The sequence below is a fragment of the Podarcis tiliguerta genome (genome assembly GCF_965153285.1).
Source record: "Podarcis tiliguerta genome assembly, chromosome: 11".
NCBI lineage: Eukaryota > Metazoa > Chordata > Lepidosauria > Squamata > Lacertidae > Podarcis > Podarcis tiliguerta.
Genome location: NC_139544.1, coordinates 46,680,321 through 46,706,454, shown reverse-complemented (window position 1 = coordinate 46,706,454; position 26,134 = coordinate 46,680,321). Strand labels below are relative to the sequence as shown.

The 26,134-nt window shown below is 40.4% G+C and overlaps 2 protein-coding genes across 5 annotated transcripts in view; one reads left to right on the top strand and one right to left on the bottom strand.

The window, feature by feature from the left end:
* The window catches only part of IL7R (interleukin 7 receptor), a 188,913-nt gene that overhangs the window by 76,278 nt on the left and 86,501 nt on the right, over positions 1-26,134 (top strand). The gene's annotated exons all lie outside the window — the stretch shown is intronic.
* Positions 52-24,775, bottom strand: NADK2 (NAD kinase 2, mitochondrial). 4 transcript variants are annotated; one of them, XM_083402995.1, is made up of 12 exons: positions 24,061-24,775; positions 16,045-16,133; positions 13,696-13,784; positions 13,173-13,254; positions 12,067-12,150; positions 9,298-9,434; positions 8,865-8,943; positions 7,051-7,194; positions 5,630-5,685; positions 5,480-5,533; positions 4,994-5,117; positions 52-3,821 (listed from the first exon to the last, which is right to left on the bottom strand). In XM_083402995.1, the coding sequence occupies exons 1-12, from the start codon at positions 24,490-24,492 to the stop codon at positions 3,683-3,685; spliced, it is 1,509 nt and encodes a 502-aa protein (XP_083259121.1). In that variant the 5' UTR covers positions 24,493-24,775; the 3' UTR covers positions 52-3,682. The 4 variants fall into 4 exon arrangements, with proteins under 4 accessions (XP_083259121.1, XP_083259122.1, XP_083259123.1 ...); XM_083402996.1 differs by having other exon boundaries at positions 7,051-7,146; positions 24,061-24,726; XM_083402997.1 differs by having other exon boundaries at positions 16,039-16,133; positions 24,061-24,632.

Genomic DNA, 26,134 nt, shown 5'->3' with positions numbered 1-26,134 from the left:
TATTGGAGATTTACATCTGAAGTGGTATTCAAGCATCAGAGACACACAAAATACTTCCAAAACACTAGCTCACCTTTATTACATTAATTGCTATCCACCTCATACATTATTTCTCAGTAACACCAAATATCAACGCTTTTATTTTCAGTAAGATGCGGAATCCTGGTTAAAATATTAACAGGAACACTTTAGTCCAGGATGCTAAAATTAGACCATTTTAGGAGGGGATAGGTTGGCTTTCATACTTGCACACATTTCACATATAAAATTGCCTTATCAGCTCCCTTAACACCAAACAATTTATATAGAAATATGTCTTTAAATAGCTTGAATTGTCTTTCTAAAGATTGTCTTGTTTTTATGAACATTCTTCACCCCGTTCCCATTAGAGCCAAAGTACATGTTAAGCTGTGAGACCTGTGATTGATCTGGATTTTTGTGTGTGTGCATTTTTTAACCACACCAAATATAGCCATGGTGGTTATAATTAGAGCAGTCCAACAGGGGACCAACACCACAACTGCCCACACCGCTTTCACATGCTATATCCTACTTTGCAGGGCAAAAGGGGGGTGGGGGAAGAAACAGATGAGCCTGTACTGTAACCTGTATTTCCCCATTTCTTGGATCCAGATTTGTTGCATCTAGTCATCAGAACAAAGTAAGTGGATCCACTTCACAAGCAAACAATTTGGAAGGGTGGCGCTAGCACAAAGAACAGTCTCTTTCAAGCAAGGCTCAACACAAATTGTGGCTCATGTCCTACCTCTGTTCTTATACCATGCAGCACTCCTTTCCAAAGATTTCTTTTTTAAACTAGAGGGGAGAGAAGAGGTCAAAAAGCACCTCCACGCACACAGGAAAGTGCCCATGATTTGTAGCAGGAAATGCTCTAAGCATAATCTGCCGCCACATTCTCAAGTCCACAGGTACCTTTTCAATGGCTACTATCCCCACTCCCCATAATAATGATTTTTTTTTGCTTAGGGAAGGGGTTGGCTGAAAGAGGAGTGGTTGATAAAGTTCAGGCTAAACCCCCAATAAGCTCACTAAAACAAAAAAAAAACCCCACACCTTATGATTTTATAAATGTTTGACACAGACACTCAAAAAACTCTAGTACAATGCTTGCCTGTCACAAACCAAGACCAGTAGAGGGCACCCAGGAACACTTCAAATGTGCAATAATAGTATAGTATTTTATTTTGTCATCTGTGCAAATTCACATTTCAGATCACCCCGAAGGACAGCTATCATTTGATCTTTTTTTCCGTTTGAAGGTCTGCATTACATTTAAACTATTGTTTTTGGCTAATAGGTTTGAGTAAGCAATTTCCCTTGCTTACAACTTTGTAAGCTTCTTGCCTAAGTACTTATATAAAACACTTGAAAGACTTCATCACTTTGGCACAGTAGAAGATAATAGAGTATTTTATTTTGAGAGCCATGATCTATTTGCCTCACGGGTACAGAATCCCCACACAGCCCTGCTTCCCCATCCCTTCACTTTATGTGTATTGGCAGTGGGACAGAACACAGGAACACATGGGGTAGGTGCATATGTAGGGGGAGGCTCTGGTGAGACTTATCAGAATTTTTCAAGTACAGGCATTAGCCCCATGGTGTGGGTTGATCATGCTCCGAGTTTAGTCATTTAAAAAATTTAGATCGAGAAGTTCATAAAACAGTTGCAATCTCGGTGGACGAATTTCACAGCTTTCTCCATTTCAAATTATTACAGCACCTTTTCACATTCTGTGGTTACTATTCCTCATCTTAAATTGATTTACTTGGAAGCAGGTTCCACTGAATTCAGTGGACCCACTACATTTCCAAACAACCTGTAAAGCCCCAGCCGTACCAACACAGATCACTGGATACTTCGACTGATGGGAAATTTTGTACAATACATATTTTAAGTGGGAGCTTTCAAGACTCCATTAAGTTCTTCACAGTGCAGTTTAAGGAGCTAGTATAATGGCTTCACTTTTTCTTTTCTTAAAAGGTGGCCTTGTAAAATAAGACTTACACCATCTTTTCAAAACTGCTTCTGAACTTTAACTTTTGATGTTACGTTCTGAAGACATAAGGTTATTTGAACTTCTTATTGTGTACTTTAAACAGGCCTCATCATTTACCTGACTCACGCCGAGGGTTCATTACCACTATTTAAAATGTAAACAGTGAATGCATTGGGCAGTATTCTCAAAAAAATGCACTGTGCATGGGTTTAGTAGCATCAACCAATAAACTACACAATACACTACTGAATACCGTGTTTGCAGATAATCATATGGCTAGTTCAAAGAAACAATGGTGAGTAGTCAGCTCTAAAGTCACAGTTCTATGGTTTGTAATGCCTTATCTACATAGCAAAAGAACATGAGTTCCAGCAATGTGAAATTTGCTCAAATTGGTCACAATCATGTACCTTTAAAAACACTGAATACAGGCTGCATTGAAAAATGAGTACTTTTCAAAATGTCCAAGTATTTCCTCAATGCACAAGTGGAGTCGCCCCCCCCCCACCGTTGTACCCATTTCATAAAGCATTCAGTGTCTTACAAACTGCATTTTAAAAAGGAATGGTATGTATTTTCACTAATTAGGCCTGGTAAGCAGGGGACTTATTTGTGCGGGAAGGGATGGCAGAAAAGCATCCTTCTGACATGGCTGGGAGGCTTTGTAATTTGCCTTGTCACTTGGCTATGACATTGCTCACGCTCTTCCCCCAGCAAAAACAGGGCTTCAGCATGGACCACAGGAACTTCTCCCTTCTGGTCTACTCCTGGGTCATAACTTAGAGGCCCAATCAGGAACCCAGACAGTGCCGAATTAAATAAATGGAAGTTCAAGACCGAGTGCCAAAGTCATTACTATATGCCTTCTAGTGGGGAAATTTATCACAAATCTACCATAACACATTTTTCAAAACACAGCTGAAACTGTTGGCAAGCCAGATTTTCAACAGGTAGTGGGGATAATATCAAGTGAGTTTTATTCTTGCTATGGAACAGGTGGACAACCTGTGGCCCTCCAGATGTTGCTGGTCCCAGCCAGGGCTGATGGAAGTTGCAGTCCAGCAACATCTGGAAAGCCATAGGTTCCTCATATAGAAAGTAGGCACAACATCAAACTGGTGAGGTTGGGAAGCTTAGACACAAGATGCTGGGTTTATGGTACTGAACTGTAGAAAAACTAAAGCAATGGAAACCATTACAATCAAACATGACCAATCAGAAAAGTAAAATTCTTGGGTGTATACAAAAGGGTTACTTTTGGGTAGCTAAATTCAAAAACTGACCTAACCTTTTTGCTTAATTACTTTTAACATAATTTGCTTTTAGAAACCAATGAAATACATATGGGGGAGGGGGGAATCAAGGCATTTTGCAGAATCAGTACTAGATAGCTACTACAGAACTGTACAGTTTATTAACACCAATTTGTTCCAAGCCCTGTCTTAGGTTTTAAAGTATCCTGCCAGATTCATTAAGATTTTGAAGAGTCGCGATTTTGCTGGCTTCACAAACACTGGTTTTCCAAGAATTACTCATCCAAAAGGAATGAAAAGCCGTTTCAATTGTTGCTTCCCAATGTCTGTCTATATGAAAGAGCAAGTTTCACATCTGAAATGAGGCAGCATCCCTTCTTTGAATTGTGAGTAGTTCAAACTTTGTCTTCATTCGTCTAGCAAAACAGTACGCAGTGCATCTTCTGTATTGATCAATATTGACGCTATTGCTCCATCATTAAATTCAAATGAAGTTCCTCCATCTACAACCATACAGGCATCCCAGCAACGAGAGCGAATGCAAACTCTGAAAATACATTTAAAGAACACTACTACAGACCTACAAATCAAGCAAACATTTTCATTTACAATGGGAGCTAGAAGGAATACACTATTTTACAAAAATCATGCTTGAGTAATTTTATCACTATTAATCTCTACACTATTGGAAGTAAAATCAGGTCATACCTAAATTAAAAATGAAAATCCATTTACTGGTATGCTAGTTTTAAGATCTCATCTGTCAAATGACACCTACTCAGCTGCCCAATTTAACCAACAGCAAAATACAGATACTATGTCAGAATCGTATTCCACAAATGTGCATTTGTTCCTAATAACTTATCTTTAAACTTTGGGGGGGGGGGCTGTTGAAAAGCTCAATGCTTCAGGATGTGTAGAAAGGAAAGCAGTATTAAATAAAGCTTCCAACCATTGAGTGATTCATGACTGGTTCACATATATGTACATGCATTTGGGATGAGCAACAGTATTAAACCTGCAGACTGAAAGTCCCTCTGAACTAATGCAAAGTAAGATCACGCCATGCTGGCTGGGACTGATAGGAGACTAACAACATCTGGAGGGCCACAGGCTTCCCATCCCTGCTTTAAAACATTAAACCATATTAATATCTAATAATATAATTACTATTCTGTGTTTTGGATGAGGGGAGGGAACCCTGGTGTAAAAACTATTCATCAGAAACACCAGGAAGGTATTTTCTGCTTCTCTATAGCTAAGCTAAAATGAAGGAAAGATAATACTGGCAAAAATATTTGGGGGGGGGCAAGATTATAGGATAAAGCTAATGTTAACAGCCCTGCCTTTAGACTTGCTAGGCAGAGCTACCCACTCTAAAATGGCCTTCTCCATAGATGCAGCAAGACAAGATCTGTCCAACACCATTAGGAAGGAAAGATCCATGGAATGGTATACTATGAGTTAAGGAAACTCTAGATTTAACTTTTAAAACAGTATTTATTCCTCGCAATTTCAAAGATGCAATGGGTCACCTTGATGCTTACTGGATAGCAGCATCAGTCAAACTGGGAACCATGATTATGATATGGTAAAATGAAATAAAAAATCCATTTCAATCACAGGATTGAAAGTAGGATTCCTATTCTCTGAAAAACTGTAGTTACATATTTTGTCACAATCTTGAATTTAAACCAAACACCTGCAGTCAATACTTACTTTGAAGCAAAACCCCGTTGTCGACTACTTGAAAAAACGCGGTTTGAAATAGGTTCTCGTATACTAAAAAACATCTTGGGTTCCTCTGGACTATAGAGTAGTGATTCATTATATCCATTTGTTACTGAAAGCACACAAATTAGATAATCAGCTTCTGCACGTGTGTGAAGCAATAAATAGTAAGTTCTCAAATCAGCTGAGCTTTTAATGGCTAGACTTTTGTTTTTTAAATAACAAATGACTTACACTCCTATTCTGAAAGATTTGTGAAAATATATTTGCCTGCATATTCTATTTTCACTCTAATTATGAGGATTTAAAAAACTGTTAGCCTGTCCTATCGAAGAACTGAGTAACATTAGATGTGAAAGCTAAATACATAATATAATGTCCATTTCTACAATTCTGAAAAACAAAGTCCTGTGCAAAAGTTAAAAGGAAACGTATTGCCCATAAGCTCAGAAACTATGATAAAGTCAAATATACCTTTCTGTACAAGTTCCTTGTTCAATGGAAGCCTTAAGCTCTCATAACTTTTAGCTGTTGAAAAAAAAGGAAGAATTAGACACAATTCTTCTATTAGATACAATTATCTTTTGCATTTGCTGGTCAATAGTTATGGTGCTGGTAACTCACCAATCTTAAGGATTTCTTCCACAGCCTGATTTGCTACCTTGTTGATATTAAAAGACCTACAAACAGAAATAAAAACAAGGGTTTTATTATACAGTATTTTTATATGGCTGCCCACCAACAAATGTTCTTTGGGTAGCTTACTGAATAATATTAGGATACATTTAAAATGCAACAAAAACTGAATTTTACTGTCTAAAAAGCTTTGCACCAGTAAAATAAATAAATAAAATCATTAGCAGCTCAGATTAAAAGTTGTTTTTAAAGCCCTTCATCTGACACTGAAAAGATCACAGATGAAGTGCCAGGTGACCCCTCTTGGAGGCTATAATGTAGCTAGGATGCTACCATGGAGAAGATCTTCTCCCCAGTTGCCACCTGCTTCCTTTCACTTGGCAGGGACACATGGAGCAGGGCTTCTGAATAGAATATTCAGATACAGGAAGTATTTATGTGGAAGAAGGTACTTCTTAAGGACCTGGACTAGCTCCAGCTGGGAGACTTCCCAAACCTTTCTCTAGCATTCTCTACTGTCTTAAATGTAGAGGATTTTAAAAACTGGGAGCCAATTTCTAGCTGAAAAGCAGGAAAGAAAAAATACTTGCATAACCTCAATGGAACAGATTTTATGTCAACTGGAAGCAACACTAACATTTCCTTTCAACCCCTTACTATAACTTCTGACTTCAAAAAAACCCTAAACTTGAAATCTCCTAAACACTGGAAAGTATCAACCCAACAGGAATTTGAGCAGCACACAGAAACGCCGTTTACCTTCCTGCCGGAGTGGCACCTATTTATCTACTTGCACTTGGACATGCTTTCAAACTGCTAGGTTGCATGGGGAGCATTCAAGCATCCTCACCTTAATTTTGAAGAACTACAGTCCCAGAGGTATACCATGTATTAGCATTCAAATTGGTTATTTGTCTACACATGTAGCACCCTCTAACGTTATTACAGAATTTAGAGACTAAAACCACAATTTAATGAATCACATAACTTTGGATACCCATTTTTAAAATTACTACCATCCCATTTTCTGTTTCCCTAACAACAGTAGCCACCAGTCCTGCATTAACAAAGTGCTTTGGAAGCTGGAATTTCAAAAGAAGCCACAATTTAGCATGGGGAAGTTGCATCCTTTGTAAAGAAAAAAACAACACCTGCTTGGCACCCAGAAGCCAAACAAGTCAACACAATACATGCCAACTCAAAATTAAGATTCATTGGATTTAATGGATCTAATTTCCAGGCAAGTTGGTATAGAATTGCAGCTTGATAGAACTCAAGTGTACTCGATCATTTCATGAGCTAGTTCTCAATTTCTTCAAGGTGGTACAACAATCTATGAAAATGTGTTTACTCATTACTCCTGTTGGAAAAGCCAAAGAACTAACATTTTATGGCTACACCAAACTTACCAGGCTTTTGATCCTGTTCCAGTGCATATGTTGAGACCTGAGCTCTTTTGTTTCTCCCATGGACCACCATCAACTGATATTTCATAGTAAGAGGCCCTATGAAGGGAGAATTTAAAACTGGGTTTGCAGGACTTATAGTTCACCCTGAATAAGACAGAACACAGCCCCACATCAGGCACGTACCAATCTAAAAGGGCAATTTCAAACATGGCTGAAAATTTCACATTAAATTTAGTACAGCAGTTCTTTAATGAAGCAAGAAGGTTGATTTTTGATTGGTAAGTTTTCATCAATTTTCAAAAATACAGCAAATTGTTAGTAAGATAGCAAGCCATTTTGAAAGCCTTTTAGAATTTTCTACCTTAATTCTGTGGGTTCATCTGTAGTTAATAGGGCAGGGTATAAGTATTTCCCACACTGCAGCATTAGTGCACACAGCTTTAGTAATTTCTTCCCATATATATGTATGTGCCATCGAAATCAAAAAGGAATTTTAAGACTGAACTGCAAGTAATAGAATTTGTGCCTGCAACTTGTATACCTCTGGCCCTCCAAATACTGCTGGGCTACAGCTCCCATCAGTTTTCTCCACTAACTATGATGGCTGGAGCGGATGGGAGCTAGAATCCAGACACTTCTGGTGGAGCATGGGTTCTCCACCCCCAGTTTTGCTTTTCCAAACTATTCATTTTACTTAAACCAAGGCTAGTCAACATGATGCCTTCCACATATTGTTAGGCAATGACTCCCAGCAGCCCCAGCAAGCGTTGCTTATGGTCAGAGATGAGGGGAGCTGTAGTCCAACAGAATCTGAAGAGCATCAAACTGGCTACCAACAACCTAATACTCAATTTGGCATCTAAACAGATATTTCTACCACACTTCCCTACTACACTTCCCAAATTTACACCCCATAAAATATAAAATGTCTGCCATGCCTAACATTCACCTTTTCATCCACCACTTGACCAAGCAATCCCATTCCATGATCATCATTCAGTCATCTCCACACACCTCAAATTCTCAACTCACAAAACACTTATGGGCCTGCTCATTCAAAACTCTTCAATAATCCCTATTATTAGATGTAACTGGTAGTTTTGCTCCCATGCTTAATCCCTTCCAGCAAGGGAAAAGGAATGATCTCCACAATCTTCCATGCCCTTCTGCTTAATATTTTTTTGGGGGGAGGGGAAGCAGCAAGCTTCAATTCTCCTTTCCTACATAAAACATACTGTGTTAGGAAGCATGAAGCAAGGAAGAACTGAAAGATGAAAAAGTGTCAGCAATTAAGAGAAATAGGTCACAGTTTTGAACACTATGATTAAAAATCATTTCCCCATTTTTACTAATTACATACAAGGTGTTATATGTTTTAGACAGTAACATGCAGAGAGGTCTTGTCATACACTGTGGAAATGGGGGGTGATAAATAGTTAGTGTACTATTAGATAACCCTTCAGGTTGTTTTACAGTTTGAGCCAGTTACAAAAAATGGTTGGAGTCAGTGATAAACAATGAAGATCAGAACTTCAATAACTTATGCTTGATATGCAAGATGATACACTACATGCAGGAAAAGAATCCAAAGTCAAATTTGTGTGTCCAAATAAGTCCTCTTGAAACATGATAGGAAAATATATACGTAGAACTATACTGCTTTCTCACAGATTTGGGAAATTGCAGAAATGTATAATTTGGATCCAGTAATTAAGTCTGAATATATTTATATACATTATTACACACAGAAGGGAAAAAAGGATATTGAAGTTTACAAGCAGTCCCAAACAAAAATGCTTATGATTCTAGCATACCTGGATGAGAGAGATTCTCCAATAAACACTTCATTTAATGATCTCACTGGCAAGAGGTGTGGTTCAGATATCTGAGACCCTGCAAATATAGGCAAGTCAGTGCTGACAGGCTAACAGGATAAGCATCACCAGAAACCAAAACGGTAAGATTATTATAGAGGTTTGTGTGAATAGACACAGATATGGAAGACTACCAGGAGCAAAATAAAGAGGTTCTTGATGTACACACTTGATGTGAAAGAACTCATTGTACAAAAGTCTGGCTATTCATTTATTGAAGAGGGCCTTGCACTTAATCGACGAGTTACCTTCTATTCTGAACATGTTTCTCTTACATATTTGAGATTAGCATTAACATCACATCTCAAGATTGAACAAAAGATCATTGCACACCAGTGAGTGGATTATATTTTAGGATTGAAACTATACTCACTTTGATCCTGAAATCTTCCATTAACATGGGCCCTGCTGTGCTGTTCTTGACTCAGCTGCTGTTCATGCAAGTCAACAGGGACGGGGTTAATGCCAGTCCCTTCAAGATATAAACGGATTCGTTGCCGCCACTGCCATCTTTAAAAAGGAGAAAATAGCACAAGAATCAAACAAACTGAAATGTATGGCAATTTTTCTGTATGAATCAATAGTTCAAGAAAATAAAATCTTTACTGGGCCAACCAAAATGTTACAAAATACAATGTAAGCTTTTAAACTCTAAAACTTACAAGACAGTGTGGGGGAAGTTATCAGACATTCAACGGAGACCATTCCAGGGGTTAGGTTTTTTAGTGCAGGAGATCCCAGGCTAGCTGTCAGCAAGCCCTGCTTCAAAGAGCCATCAGGAGTTTGTATGTTGTCAGATGTGGGCAAAGTCTGAGGGAAACAGTCTTGTGGGCCAAATAAGGACTAGTGTCCAGCCTAATTAGGCCCATAAGCTGGAAATTCCCTGACCCTGAAATAGAGGGTTCCCCATCTCTCAAATCAACAACTAGTTGTACCTCAGTTCTGCCTCTGCCCGTAGGTGAAACAGAGAAGTTCTTTTGGTGAATATAAAGGTATAAAGAGAACCTGGGTAATCCCTGATAATATCACCTAAAGGTTATCACTTATCTCTACCTCTGTTTATTGCACACAACAATAAAGTTGTTTCTTTTTTAATTTAATATTTATCATTATTGATCAAGTTATTTTAAAATTTAATATTTATCTTTACTGGTTTTCATTACATACAAAACTTAGTAACAGCAAACAAAAACAAGTCCCTACTTCATTTATAAAATCACATTGCAGAAAGTCACCCTATTTAATTAACCAGTTTTATGGTAGTGGTGTTCAAGCTATACATATTAAACCAGTTGATAAAAAACAAAACCCAATCCCATTCATTCTATATGAAGGTATTATGACTGGTATAAAGTTAATGAGAAATCTGTGTCCCTCCTAGCGTTGCTAGGCTACAATTCCCATCAGCCTTGGCTACTGGTCATGTAGGTTAGGGCTGAGGGAGTTTGAGTCCAGAAGCATTTGGAGGGCCACAGGTTTCCCATCCTTGGCTATAAAGATATCTGCAGTATCTTATGCTTCAGAATTAATTGCCTATTATTGTGTGTGTCAACAGTAAAAGTTCCAAAACATGAACATCTAAAATTTGCCTTGCCGGGTATTGATTCTTGCACACCGATCAGCAATAGCTATGATGAAATCATTAGTGTCAGATATCTCTCTATAGTTTTACTCAGCTGATCTCCTAAAATATGTCCATGCAGCATAACTGAATGCTGAGTCTCCAAGAGATTGGAATGAATCAGTGGCAGAGTTTCATGCTCCGGCACCGGGGGTCGGAGAGCAGGCGGGGGCATGGCTGGCGCGCGTCCCGGGGGGCATGGCACGCTGCTCACAGGCGGGAGGGCAGCCATGATGGCACCCCACCGGGATTGCACTGCCGGGGGCGGTGCGCTCCCCCTGCACCTCTCTTCCTCCACCAGTGGATTGAATATCCTCCCATGTAACTCAACATAAACAAGACCACTCAAACATCAATGCAGGTTGTCAGAAGGCACGTGAACCAGGAAATCTTGGTAGCCTAGCAAGGTGCTCACTACAAAGTGAAAGATCACTTTCTTTTCCCATCCTCCTGAACAAACTGAGCTGTAATACTGGAAAAGGGGAGGAAGAACTCACTATCATTTAAAGCTATTTACAAGAGGGACCTGTTCAGCATTCCAGTCATGTCCTCCTCCACCACGCTCCATTCGACTCCCACATGCCTTTACAGATTCTTGGAATTCTGTGATCACTGAGCATGCTTAGTCCTCCTTAGGATGTTTTAGGGTTTCTGTTCTTGCTGTTTTAAACCACACACACATACACCAATTCTTTTGTATTTTAGCTAATTCCAGGCTTCCTTTAAGTGTGTTGATAGCTCCCTCTTATTTGTCAGTGACCTGTATTGTCTATAATCCTGCTGGGCACTTACCAGCTGAGTTCACTTTCAGGATTTACCGTATATCTACCGTTATGTGTACCTAACAGTTTGCATAAAAGAATCATATCTTGCTTTAAGGCAGGCTTCAAGAAAGGAAGGTCTGCTGTTGATAACACTGTGGCCAGGCTGCTTGTAGGGTCAAGCAGAAAGAAATATCTTATTTCTGAGATCTGCACTGGCTGCTTATCTGCTACTGGGCGAAATTCAGTATTATAGTACTAGTACAGAAAAGTCTATAAATGTATACACTCTATGTTTTAAATGCATTTTAATTTATAATTTAATTTATATACCATCCTTCATTCAAAGATCACAGAGTGGTTTAAAACATAAAAACACAAAATGATAAAAACAATACAATAATCAGCCCAAGACCTGGCTGAGTATAAATGTTTTTGCACTACTTTGATATGGACTGCAGACTCAATAAATTCTAGGGATGTGTTGAATCTGAACATTAAAAAAAAATAAAAAAATCTGCATCCGCATAACTCCTTCGGCTTTAATCTGTGCTCCCAGTTCCAAGCCATTCTGTATAAAACGGAAATGTGTGACTGTTCCACAAATAACACTAAGTACTGTTTTGGACACATTGGTTCCCACATTGATGCAGAGCTGGAACAAATAGTCTTCAGGTCTGTTCCCTACTATAGCTGTATTAATACAAAACATTACATTTCTTTAAAACAACTGTCTAGAGATACGTAAGCTCTAACCTACCTGAACTCACCACGATAGAGTTTCTGTAGGGCATCTGGAAATGAGTGTGTATATCGTACAGGTAAACACAAATGGCCTTCAGATCTGAATATAACATAACAAGGCGAGAATAAGGCATGAAATCACAGTATTCTGTTACCTCCTTCAGGCAAAGATCTGTTCCCTCTCACCCATTCTAAAAAAAGGGAATAAGTAATACAATACTGGATTACATTATTGTAGCTAGCTGGGCAATTTTCACTTTTAGACAGCATTCTATGCAAGATATGCCTAGGCACTCTATTTTCCAACAATTGTTGTTCATGTATTGAAGTGACTAAAAACAACAAAATGGCTGCCATGGGGGCATAACGCTAAATTAGAGAGTGTACAATCATGGTGAAGCCTTTCACATAATTGTGTTTCCACACAAGAAAAGGATTAACCTGTTGAAATTCTGCCTAGAAAATAAGCAGGAAAAGTGTGTTAAATGGGAGGGGGAAACAGCAGCTCCTTAGGGTCCCAAGGATTCATATTGTGGGCTTTCTAAACAACTCATTTATCAGTCACTGCTCTCACTTCACTCATTGGCTAAAAGCACTGACAGGCAGAAGCAGCCAGGCTTGCTCATTTTACAGAAATCACTCAGAAGTGTACCTGCACATTTTGCTTTATAACTTTCTTTGTAGGAGGTTTAAAGTCTTGCTATGTTTTAAAATGAAAGCTAGGGCCCTGCCTGGGGACAAGAATGGAGACCTTTGCAGGCACCATGGCACCTGTGGGCGCCAGTCTGGCAATCCCTGATCTACAGTCATAGTTAGCATACTACACAATAGCCCAGTTAAAATATATCCTAAATTAGCAGGACAGTATAATTAAAATTCAATTTCTGTCCATGCTACTCTTACCTAACTTTGACCATTTATACCCATGCAGAAGTCACAAATATGCAATCAATTTTGTGAGAAATAAGGAAAAACTGTGAATAATGTACATAATAAACTGGCAAAGGAAGTCACTGTATGCATATCAATGACAGAAAATGCCCCACATGGCACTCACAGGCCACTAGACTTTTAATGATGCGGTTTACAATTTGACAAGGTATCTGTAAGTCTTAGGCTCACCTATCTGGGTCTGTGTTTATTCCAATAACTGGTTTTAACCGGTCCAACACCTTACTGGCTGCCAAAAGCATTGTGCCATCACCTAGATGAAAAATAGTTTGAGATCAGATTACTTTTACATAAGATTTAAATACTCCAATGGAAGCATCAAGTACAGAGAATTTTGTGCTCAAACTTTTAAACCATTATTGTATAAAATTAAGAGTGAAAATAGATTCTGGTGCGGAACTCAATTTGCCATACGGAAATTATACCTTTGAAGAAAAAGAAAAACAGGTGCACAAAGCCTAGGTAACAACCTCTACAGAATGTTTCATAATTTGTACACAGGCAATGAGTGTTTTGTGCAAGGGTTACATTCCAGACCCCTGCGTGTGTTGACACTAAATCAACTTTATTCAGGTAGTTCAGGTTAAGACTTATTTATTGATAAGCCAACTGATCAATTCTTCATATTGCTAAACAATTATTCCCGCAAGTTTGCTGTAATTCAAAATACCCATCCCCACTCACAAGTTAATACCTCCTGCTGCTACCACAGCATCTGCCCACCGAACTGTCTCTTCATCATATTCTCTGCGCTTCACAAGTCGGACCTCAATCTTCTCATTCCTGAAGATTTATGGAAATGCAAGTGATTATTAGTCAGGTTTGAAGGGCTTAAAAGGAATGCAAACTGTCAAGTTAAAAAGCTAGTTTATATAACTTTGATAATGACCTCAGGAAAGGGAAGCAAAACACACCACAAGTATGAATATTGGGTTATTGTGACTTTTTATGTAGGATCTGATTGTTACTATTCATGTTTGATGTTTTATTATGATTTTTTTATGTGTGTTGGAAGCCGCCCAGAGTGGCCAGGGCAACCCAGCCAGATGGACGGGGTATAAATAAAAAAATATTATTCTTATTAGTCCCATGGAAGATAACTATCGCTTGCATCAAACTCTACTTACCAGTTCCCTGAAAACTTCTAATTATTTTACACCAGGAACAGCTGGCTTGTGTCACTCCAGATATTGATAGACTACATCCCACCTTCCCTGTCTATCAGCCATGCTTGCTGTGGCTGAAGGGAGTTGGAGACCAACAACTTCAAGGCCAACAGGCTAACTACTCTTGATTTACATAGAAGGGGTTTTGCTATAATGCTTCCCTTTCATCACCTTCCACTGCTAAATCTGATGTACTAACACAGGATTATGTATGAAAAGTTTTGGGGCTGTTATTCAGGAAGAGCTCAACCTAGTGTCAGCAAAACCTGCGCATATCTATATCAAAACCTGTAGTGTAAACTGTAGTTAAAATTGTAGTTAGATTATTGATGACTTTAATTATCTTTTGAATGCTTTTTAAACACCTGCTTCTAACCATCTTTTAATAATTGTAGGGGTTTTTGTGTAAACCACTTGGAGGTTTTATGACAATCAATGAGTGAGTGTGTGTGTGTGTGTGTGTGTGTATTGTTGAAAGAAAAAAACAAACAAACATAGTTTGTGGTTGTTACTATGTTGTTCAATTGAAAACTAACTCAAAAGTGAGACTGCCGGTTATGTTCTACTGATTACAAGGTCAGTCAAAAACTCAACAATATCCTACTGTTGTCCAGTTTGGTTAAATGATGCAACAATAGCTTTGAATGCACACTGACACTTGTGTATGCAGAGAACTGTATACAGATAACCTTTGTACATCTTTTTCAACAGAGAAAATAAGAGCCCTGTGGGATCAAGCCTAACGCTATTCTGGTCCAGGGCTCTGTTCTCACAGTAGCCAAACAGATGGCCATGGGAAGACCACAAGCAGAACCTCAGTGCAACAGGGCTCTCCCCTCCTGCGATTCCCAGAAACTGGTATTCAAAGCAATACAGTAGGGGTAGAATATATCCCCTGGTGGCTTTTTAAAAAGGATTAGATAAATTAATAGAAATAAAGCTATTCAAGTTGGTGGCAACCACAACCTATTGTGGGAGCAAATTCCATGATTTAACTATGTGCTATGTGAAGTATTTTCTTTTTTTGATCCTGGATCTTCCAATATTCAGCTTCACTGTATGTCCCTGAGTTCTAGTATTATGGGGAAAGAATAATTTTGCTCTCTCCATTTTATCCACACCAAGTGTAATTTTATGCACCATTATCATAAGTTTATACATCATTATCATGTCCCCTCCTACATGCCTTTCTCTAAACTAAAATGCCCCAACTATCTTGTCTGAACTACGAGAAACTTCTGAAACTCAATGTGGAGGGCTGCTAACAGAAAAAGAAGCAAAGAGTCAGTTTTCCCTTTCTTTTATATATACAGTCCCCTTCATATGTATTAGGGCTGGGTGATAAATCACCTCAAACCGTCCATATTTTGATATCAATTTCATACTTTTTGACCTGGGAATATATCGTGAATCATGATGTGTGTGTTTATGTGTGCTATGCAAAAATCACAATGTGGGGAAAACTGTGAAGCCAGCCAATGCTTCTCTCAACTCCTGCAGCCCGTTAACTCTGCCAGCTCAGCTCTCCCCTGCCTCCTGCAGGGTGCAGCAAATCAAAAGAGCAGGCACCAGCAAAAACCATGATGCAGGAAAAACCATGAAGCCTGCCAATGCCTCCACACAGCTCCATCCTTTTTTCAGACATTGTGATATATCGGAATATTGTGAAGTTTAGCTGGTGATATATCATGATGTTGAAAACCAGATATCGCCCAGCCCAAATATGTATAAACATGGTTTACTGGATCAGAGTAATTATAATTTCATATACTGGGCATTAGAATTATGTGCCAAACTCCTAGAACCTCTGCTCTCTGAAATTATTTATTATATTATTTATGTTTATTATAATCATTATTATTGATACATACCCTTACCTTAAACTATCTACTACATGCTCCACATTTTTTGTATGAATCCGATGTCGCTCCAGTAGTCCACTGTAATTAGAGCCTTTTAATGCAAGCTGTGAAAGACAAAAATCAAAATCTAATGAAGTTGGCAGTAATTTTCTAAGCATGTGAAAACAGTATGTAAACAGCTAAGCTTGAAAAAGCTAAATTTATTTAGGGAAAATTGGAACTGTCAGAAACATGAAAATGGTTTATTCTCTAAAACCAAGCAAGCGAGAAAGTATTTAAATGTTGCTCAAAATTCAGAATCTGCATATAAGCATGTGGAACACTACCATTTTAATGAAAAGTTCCAGTATACAATTCTATTCTACCAGCCATATGCATTCTGACATACCATTCAACCAGTGTTAGAAACCCAAATATATGAGCTAGGTGCAAAATGGCTCCTTAAACCAGGGTTATAGTTGCCAAAACGGAATGCCTAGTTGCCATTTGGGGACATTTTCAATACGACTTTTTGGTTCCTGAAATTCATTCTGATTGTGCAGATAAAATATAACAAATAGTATTATATAGGATGTGTTGTTAGTGTGTGAAAACAGCCAAGATCCAAGACATGCACCTCCAGATCATTTGGTCACAAGTGGTCAATAGCCAGGTACAAAATGCGCCTGGTGAATTTCAAACGCTGCAATCAACTACTGTATAATAAGATATAACCTAAAATAAGTTTTACTAAGAGTTCTGAATTGGGATGAAATGAGAGCAGCAGTTTAGAACAAATTAGGAGCGGTATCTCCTGTCATGGTGCATTATAGCATCGGACCGGCAACTGTTTCTAGTCACTAAAGAAGCTTGGCTTTGTTACTTCTCTATCTACTACCTGGCAAGAGGATACTGCACGAAAAGCACGATGACACCATACTGAAAGAGGCACTCTGTGTACCTATACTATTGCCAACTTTTAAAAAGTTCTTACTCCTGTGGTTGTGTATTTTGAGGTCTTTGTCCTCTAGTAAGAAAATTAAATTTCTGGCCACCACTGGCAAGCCTTTCTGGGGACCACTGAATATACACCAAAAAAAATTAAGTAAATTTTTATCCCAGTATAACTCTTAGAAAAGTGCCCAAGGTGACAAAATGATCGAAAATAAGGAAAGCATCAGCAATTAAACCACTAAATTCTTAAGAAAACTTGTAGAGAGTAGGGAGAAAAGTTAGGAGTTTCACATGCTTCGAAGAATAAAAAAAGAGAAACATCCAGTGATGCCTGCAAGATTGCACAAATGATTTCTGTTTGCACAACATGACTTCTTCTTTTTCTCCTCCGCTGCAGCATTCTGAGCACCCGAAAAATCAGCTCCAGAAAAGCCACCATCCTTCTGGAGCAGATTTTGGAGGAGCATGTATGGAGGAAAGAGGAAGTCTGTTTGTGCCACTGAGTGTCACCCAAAACAAAATATAAAATAAAATCACGTAAGTCACTGAGCTTACAGAAGAGGGAAACAAAATATGCCTAAATTCGTTTTTACGAATGTCACCATCTTTTGTGAGCACACTTCATTGTAATTCTCCTTAGCCTTCAGAATTTTGGCCTGCCAGCCTGTTTACTTGATTGCAATTCTCAGCAGGTTTCAATCTGCTTACAAATACTTGCTTGAATAAACTGAGAATTTTGTCCGAATTCTCTCAATACTGCATGTTTAAAGTAAGTTATATTCTTAACATACAAGCTGTACATGTTACAAACATATAGTGACAGCACATAGGTCTGTGGGAAGGTGGATGAAAAGCTGCCACTTAATTTTGTCTTAGCTCTGTAAGTGTTCATTAGAGTACAACATGCAACAGAGTACAATGAACGCCAGGGCAGGAACTAAACTGAAAAGACAGGAACAGAACCACCTGTTTCCTTCATGGCACATCTATGTTCTCTAAAAATCCAGCAAATGTATCACACTATACTCAGTGGGGAGATGAGCAAAAAGCCACAAAGCAGCGAGTTGTATAAACAAGGCGAGAATGAAATGGAACCATGTAACTAAATGAACCAATCTCTAAATTAATCCTTCCACAGGAATACCCCAACAGAAGTAACACACATACTACATTACATTCTCAATTGTTTTCGTCCCAACTAAAGAAGATTGGCAAGTTAAATTAAAGGAATATGCTGAAATGGCAAAATTGACAATGAAACTATGTTGATAAATAACAGAACCAAGGAAGGGACTAGAGGGAAGTCAATTTGTTTTGTTTTGTTTTTGTACTGTTGTTGTTTTTATTTTTGGGAAATTAGTAAAATGTTATAAAAAACAACAACATTCTCAATTGTTTTAAAAAAGAATTTTAGTGACCATAAAAATTCTGAACAAAAAAGGGTGTGTGATAATGTGATGCTAATGACCAATACCAAGATGGTCTACCAGGCTTGCGTGCTGAGCCAGCTGCTGTGGACAACTTACACCCGCCAGGAGCGATGCCTCAGTGCCTTCCAAATGCACTGCGTCAGGAAGATTTTGGGCATCACATGGCAGGACATTCCACAACCTTGTGTACAGCACATTTGTTTAAAGAGAGTTGCCATGACAATAGTTTGAAGATCAAGTCAATTCATGTACGTCAAAGATTCCAAAGATTGTCATTTCAGAGGTCAGTTTCTCAAACAAACCACACAATGAAATGAATTTTGTTCAGTGAAAATATTGCTTCACTTGAAAATGATGTCTTCAAAGAGCCTGAACGTTGGATTGTCCTGTCAGAAGACAATGTAAACACTCATTATCACAATCTTTTTCATGAACTGCGTATGTCCAAACCAAAGTAAACTCACAGTGTTAAGAATGTCCTGGCAGAAACAAACTCCAGAAAGGAAAGATCTATAAGAGAGTTCCAATCTTTCTGTAATCTATCCTACCATGTTCTGCTTTTAAGATGCTCAAGTAGGGACACAAGTGGAAAATTTGCAAGAAACCAAATCAGCAAGGTTAGCAAAGATTTTAAAATATTAGTTTACAGCGATGCTACATGCCAAGACAAATAAAATAAAATATGGAGCCTCTGTTCTTTTGCATAGTGTAGACTCTAGACGTATTTTTTTAAATCACATTTTTTCTTTGCTTATTAGGTCTGCGTCTGCAACATTATTTAAGCAAAGTTAACAAGATAAAAGGGCACAATGTAAAAAAACAATCACAATATGTGCAAAGAACAGAACTAAGGTAACTTAAGAGCAAAAAGCCTGTGATATTCTGGGATACATCAAAATACCAAAAATATCAGTGGTGAATATGCTATGGAAGCACACTCACTATGTTTGCACTACATATATGAACTTCTTACCAGGATGGGATTTGCAGTCCAATTTACAGTACTGATTGGCTTGCCAATATATCAAGCAAAAAAACCGCAAGCCCTTCCCACCTAAAAGTTTATTTAGAAGTGCTGGGAGAGTGCTTTAAAAAAAAAAATTAAAAACGCTTCAAACAAGTTTTTGAACAGCCACAAAGCCAGGTACTTGCAACCCCTCAAAGCAGAACAGTCCGTTGAAGGATAGGGATGATTAGAATAAGAAAAACTGAAATGTTTGACAATAACCAGTTGAGAGGCTAAGCATTCAGAGAAATACATCACAAAATAACAAATACACCCCTACGAAATTGGCTAAGAAATTGTATGAGGAACATGCAAGGTAGGAAGAAAAACTCTGTGCTTCTCTGTTAGTATGATGCAAGATAAGGAAAATATGTAAAGAGAAAACCACTGAGAACAATGAATACGGCAAACATTTCATAAGATAATGCAAAGAAGACTACAACAGTGTTCAAAGAAGTTACTTTTGTATCTACTTTGCCGGGAACTGAATATACAAAAGTGTTTCACATCAGTAAGAGAATTTCTAAGGCTGTGGGAAAAGAAAGCCTAAGAGATTTTGCCAACTGGCAGAATCAGAGCAGAATGAATATCACTGATTAAGAACTACTGTTTCCAAAGCCAAGGCAGCCTCTGAAGAGAATAGAATTTGAGGAGTTATACTACTTTAAAGGGCTGCCACCACAATCCCCTCTGCTGCCATCTCAAAAGCAGAGCAAGACTAGAATGACAAGAGCAAGCTTAATGGCACCATATTTCCTACAAAGAAGCCAGTCCTTGGCTCCATAGCAGCCAGTAACTGATGACTGTGTGAGAGTACTGCTCTATAGCAAGCCACTTATTTTGTAGAAACAAATTGTTTTGAAGCTCACAGAAAAGCGGTAGTCAAACAACTGGAAAACCTAAAATTTCCAATTTCAAAGCAGCAGAAGCTGCTAGCAAATGACGTGGCAGAACAGTTTTATATGACAAAATGCCTGTTCACTGAGGTGGGCACTGTGTATGAACCTCCGCAATCCTATGCATGTTTGTTAAATATTTTGATTCTGCTGTTCATATAAAAAGTATCACATGGATAAGACAGTCTGTGTTCCCAGGCTTAGAATGTAAAACACAAAACACAAAGGGGAAAGCATTAGGAGGGAGGAGGAAAAAATAAGTTAGGCCTATTAAAGACAGATAAATGTGTATACATTTACACACTTAATTATAAACAGTGTGCATTAGCCTATTATACAGGATGCCGTTTCCTGGGAATAAAGGGCTGGATCCTAGTGCTCCCAGTATCAAGTCCACAGTGTATTACAAGAGTTCCCAAACAGCGAAGCTTCGTGCAGGTGGTCTGCAGTATGTCTGTAAAAGTACAATTAAAATCATCCAGCATCTAGCATAGTGCATTACAATTGCTACAACAGACAGGGAAGGGGGAAATCATTAAGTGGTCTGCAAAGACTCTCAGCAATTTCCAAATGGTCCATGGGGGGGAGGGGAGCCTGAGAACCATTGCTAAAGTATATGACTAGTTATGTGACATTTATCATGCTTGACCACGCTTCTTCAGATACTTAGAAAAGCACACTTTAACCCTAATAGAGGGCCACTGATTCAGTGTTGAGATATTATAATAGTTTAGCATATTATGATTTAATTCTAACAAGCTATTATTTTTAAGCCTTCATTTTTATCCATTCTGATCAGAAGATATTATTTAGAAAACCTAATGGTCATAACAATATATATTTCATAAAGAATGAACCAGGAAGCCTCGCTGACACTGCTGGAAGTTTCTTGAATACAGAGTCTCTAGAGCAGTTTGATAGCTCATTCTGTATACTGACATGAACCAAGCTGCTCTCAATTTTTTCCCCTAACATGTAAACCCCACCTTCCCCCTAGCAATCTGATCATTGTTAAAGTGCCTAAAATTGTTAAAATAATTCGTGCCCTGCTCACAGACTCACTGTACAAAATAAAAGGACATAATACATTAGATGAAAAAGGGAAACAAGACAGAAAGTGGGTCAATCAGGAAAAAAGCAGGATGAACAGCTGTGTCTTTATAGATAATATAGCTGGAATTATCAGATTACTGGCTAACAACATAGTGAATCTGGCCTGTGATATAATTTTGCGTGGGTGGAATGAATCTTTGTCAGCAGCATACAGTAGTCTATGACTGCTATAGAGGAGGTGTGCTGAGATGGCATGAGGTAGTAAATGTATTACATATACTATACTTATGTGAAGTATAGCCTCAAAGTATATATTTAAGGCAGAAGGGTGAAAGACAGCACTATACACACATCAGGAGTATGCAACAGTTCATTTAACTTGCCTTCCCTTCAGAGCCAATAATTTTAGCCTCACATGGCTGCAAGTTAGGTAGTTGGACTGGGGCTGAGTGCTGCCAAAATAGATGGTACTTTCCTGAAGAGTAAATAATCATGATGAATCTGTGTTAGCAGTCACTGCCATGTGAACCTGTGGGTGTGGAAACATGTATAACTGCCACTTCCTTAATCAAGTGATTCTGTATTAAAGTCTTGATCTTTCGAAGCCCAAGCGCTGGCCAGATAAAACACCTATTTTCTTAGTAGTAAAAGTTATTAGATGCACCAAAGAGCAAATAGCTGATGGTACTATCATAATGTTGTGAATACTGACAGTTGACAATATCCTTGGAATAAATAAATCTGTATGCAATTAACCAAATAATAGATGGCAGCATAAGGCCAAACTGCACAAGTGTTAATATTCTGTGGTCATTTTTTGTTCTTTTGTTTTATTAACCCTCAGATGCAGCCTTGAGTAGATAAAACCAGGAACAAAAGGATGAGGTCTTTTCCGTATTAACTCATTTTCTGCCCCAGTTGTACACATGCCCTCCAAAAGAGTTGTAAGGGGGGAAAAGATGGGCAACCATATCCAAATGCAGTGGTACCTCAGGATGCGAACGGGATCCATTCTGGGATCGGGATCCTGAAGCGAACGCAACCTGCGACTGCACGTGCCACGATTTGCCGCTTCCACACATGCGTGTGACGTCATTTTGACAGTCTGCGCATGTGCGAGTGGTGAAACCCGGAAGTAATGCATTCCATTACTTCCGGGTCACCGCAGAGCACAACCCGAAAGCGCTCAACCTGAAGCAACTTCAACCCGAGGTATGACTGTATAAGTTTGGCCCTCCCCTTCTTGGAAAAGGTGCAAGGGTGGTACTCCAAATTGTTTTGGTAGTTAGGAATTTGAACTCTGAACCACTCAAAAGTGTTCTCTGCCAAATTCTTGTACACTTAATGGGCAGACACATTTTTATTTGTTTCTCAAGTTAAACTAATTTATGGTAAGCATATAGATCATGGCTCTGGAACTTGTGTCCTTTCAGATGTTGCTGAACTACAATCTGACCATACTGATTGGGGCAGATGGAGCTGGAATTCAACAAATTTGGAGGGCCACAGCTTTCCCATTCTTGATGTAGTAGAAGATGGCTTCATTCAAATTATACCTGTTGATACTACACAGTCACTATAATAAGGAGGGAGTCAGTTTGGGTGGTCCCCGCTACATTTATGCTTCTTTCATAGAAGAAGAAGAAGAGTTTGGATTTGATATCCCGCCTTTCACTCCCTTTAAGGAGTCTCAAAGCGGCTAACATTCTCCTTTCCCTTCCTCCACCACAACAAACACTCTGTGAGGTGAGTGGGGCTGAGAGACTTCAGAGAAGTGTGACTAGCCCAAGGTCACCCAGCAGCTGCATGTGGAGCAGCGGAGACGCGAACCCGGTTCCCCAGATTACGAGACTACCGCTTTTAACCACTACACCACACTGGCTCATACTGAGTTAGTAGGTAGAATAAACAGGCAATCACCAAATACTGTTACTAAAAAGGAACTCCACCCCAGCCACACACCAGCTTGACAAATTGCCACTACTACAAACCATAAAACAGTTGTTGATTGGGTGTTGTTTGGGGTGTTAAGTATCTGCCTCCAACAGTCACCTCCCTATGCTAACTTACCTTGTTATCAGAGAAAGAGCATGTGTTCATGTCAAAGTCTGGCTTATACATGCACAAAGATGAGGCTGCCTACTGGACTGCAAACACCAAGACTTATTGTGGTATAAACTTTTGTGCGCTAAACCCATATTCAAGCAGATGCAGTTAAGTGAGCTTGCTCAATGAAAGCACGTGCTACATCTGTTTGTATCTATGGCCTCTTTTTCTTGTATGGACACAACCTCTTCCCAACTTTTTCGCTTTAAGGGGAATATTCAGCACATACATAGCCTGCATTTCTCCCACCCGTGGAAGTCAAGGCCATAACGGTTTCCAGGTGACATAGCTGTCAACGTTTCCCTTTTTTAAGGGAACTTCCCTTATTCTGAATAGGATTCCTCGCAAGACAAGGGAAAAGTTGAAAGCTATGCCAGGTGGTCTCCCATCCAGCCTGAATAGCTCAGTTGGTGCGTGTGTGGTGCTGATAACGCCAAGGTTGCCGGTTCGATCCCCTTAAGGGACAATTGCACATTCCCTGCATTGCAGGGGGTTGGACTAGATGACCCCCAGGGTTCCCTTCCAACTCTGCCATTCTATGATCTCGGCCCATTTGCAGGCCGAAAGGGGAGATTGAAACACGCGATCCCCGAGCACCTCCACTCACCAGCTGCTTGAGGTCCTCCTCGGAGAGCCCCGCGTACCGGTACCGCTGCTGCTCGAACTCGTAGCGGGTCGTCTTGGCCACCACCACCACCCGGGCCGGGCGGAACCCGACGCCGCTTCCCGACCGCGAAGGGAGCTCCGAGGAAGCATCCGAGCTGAGGCAGCGCTGCGAGGCGGAAGGAGCGGACGGAGGCGGAGGCGAAGACCCTCGCCCCGCCAGCGCTAACGGCTGAGAGGGGAGCCCGGACGCGGCGAAGGCGGCGGCGGCGGCTGAAGCCACCGACGCGGCCAGGCGGGCTGCGCTGGGCGCTAAGGCGAGGTGGCTGTGAGGCGGCGGCGGGGCAGGCGGCTGGTGCCTCCGGGAAGGCTTGAGCAAGGCGCGGAGGGCGGCGGAGGGACTGCCGCCGCTCAGGTAGCTCGGGAGGCAGGTCATAGCCCGGGCTCGCGGGGTTCCTGCTGGAGCCGCCGCGGCCGCCACAACCACCACAGCCGCGAGGGAGGCGAAGGGACAGAGCGGCGACCTTCCCTCGCCTCAGGTTTTTGCGCCACAACAGCGCGGCGCGCGCGCTCGGGAAAGTGGCGGGGGTGGGGGGCGCGGTGAGGCAAAGCAACACACAGGCACGCACGCACAGCCCCGCCCCCTTCTGCTCAGCGCACGCCGCCTGACGCACGGACGCATCCGACGTGAGCGCTCCGACCCTCGCAGGCGTAAAGGGGAGGGGGTGTTAGTGAGCGGGAGGGAAGGGACACTGTGCGCAGGCGCCGCGAGCCCGCTCTCTCCCCCCCTCCCCGTTTTTGCCACAGAAGTAAAACATCGCGCTCCCACGCGTTCTAAAGCCCGGCAGGTCCAATACGGGCCTTCGACGTCGTCTCGCTTTCTGCGCCTGCGCAGCCGTCGCCCAGTCCAGAAAACGCCCATTGGTTGATGGCTCCTCGGTGCGACATTATAGCCGCGCGGGGCACGAAACGGGCTCGAGCGCCTCCCGCCGCGATTGACCAATAGGAAATGCCCTTGTCCAGAGCGCGCCGGCGGAGAACGTTCCGTAGTTTGGAAAAGAATAAAACGGGGAAGATTGGGAGAGGCGAAGGCGGCCGGTGGGCGCCGTGAGCTGTCCAGTTCCACCTTCCTGCAGGAAGCTGCCGCCTTTATACAAAGTATTGATCTCCCTTGGTCTATCATCTAACTCAGTACAGTATTGCACGCACGGACTGGCAGCAGCTCTGCAGGGCTTCACACACGGAGAAGGGAGGCAGTTCACTGAAAGAAGGAGGGAGACGCTCACAACCCAGAGCCAATTGTGATTGGAGCAAATCCCTTCCAGCCCTGAAAGCCAGGACCGACATAAAGGATCACTGAAATACACCAAGCCTAGGGTGAGTGGGCTGTTTGGAGGCTATGCAAAATCTAGGAGCCAGCAGTGCTATCCCACAAATTGTCTGATGGTGCGCAAGGGTGTGTGGAACCATGAGTTACTTGCAAGAACAGTGTACAAAACTCGTTTGGATATTTTTTTTTTTTAAATCCCCTGGACATATATTTCCAGACACAATAAAAGTATACATTTATCATAAGCAACAGCCAAGCACTCAGTTTATTAGCACTGTACATTTCCTACCTAAGAGCTATTTTTACAAGATAAAAATTCCTTCCAGTAGCACCTTAGAGACCAACTAAGTCGGTCTGCTTTGATTTTAAAGAAAAAAAACATTGTGGCTACAATCCAGAAAATGTGTTCAGTTTAATTATATCTTTCATGCTATAAACAAAGCACACATTCAACAACCCTGCTGGTGATTTAAAAGGTGACTAAATCTGGGCTGGGTGAAAAATGCCACTTCACGATCTAAAAGGCCAGAACAAATTGAAGCTGTAACTTGCCATAGTAACAGTGATAAAAAGAAAGTCTGCCAACATTCTAGAGCGAAGAGAAATGTATGCCATAGGTCATTTGCTCATAATTCTTTTTAAAACTGCCTACCGAAGTAAAACAAATATCAACCAAGCAAAGGTAGAGCTCAAAAAAGTGATCCATTGGCTTAAAACCAAGGGGAGAAGATTGCGCAATTAACCTTCA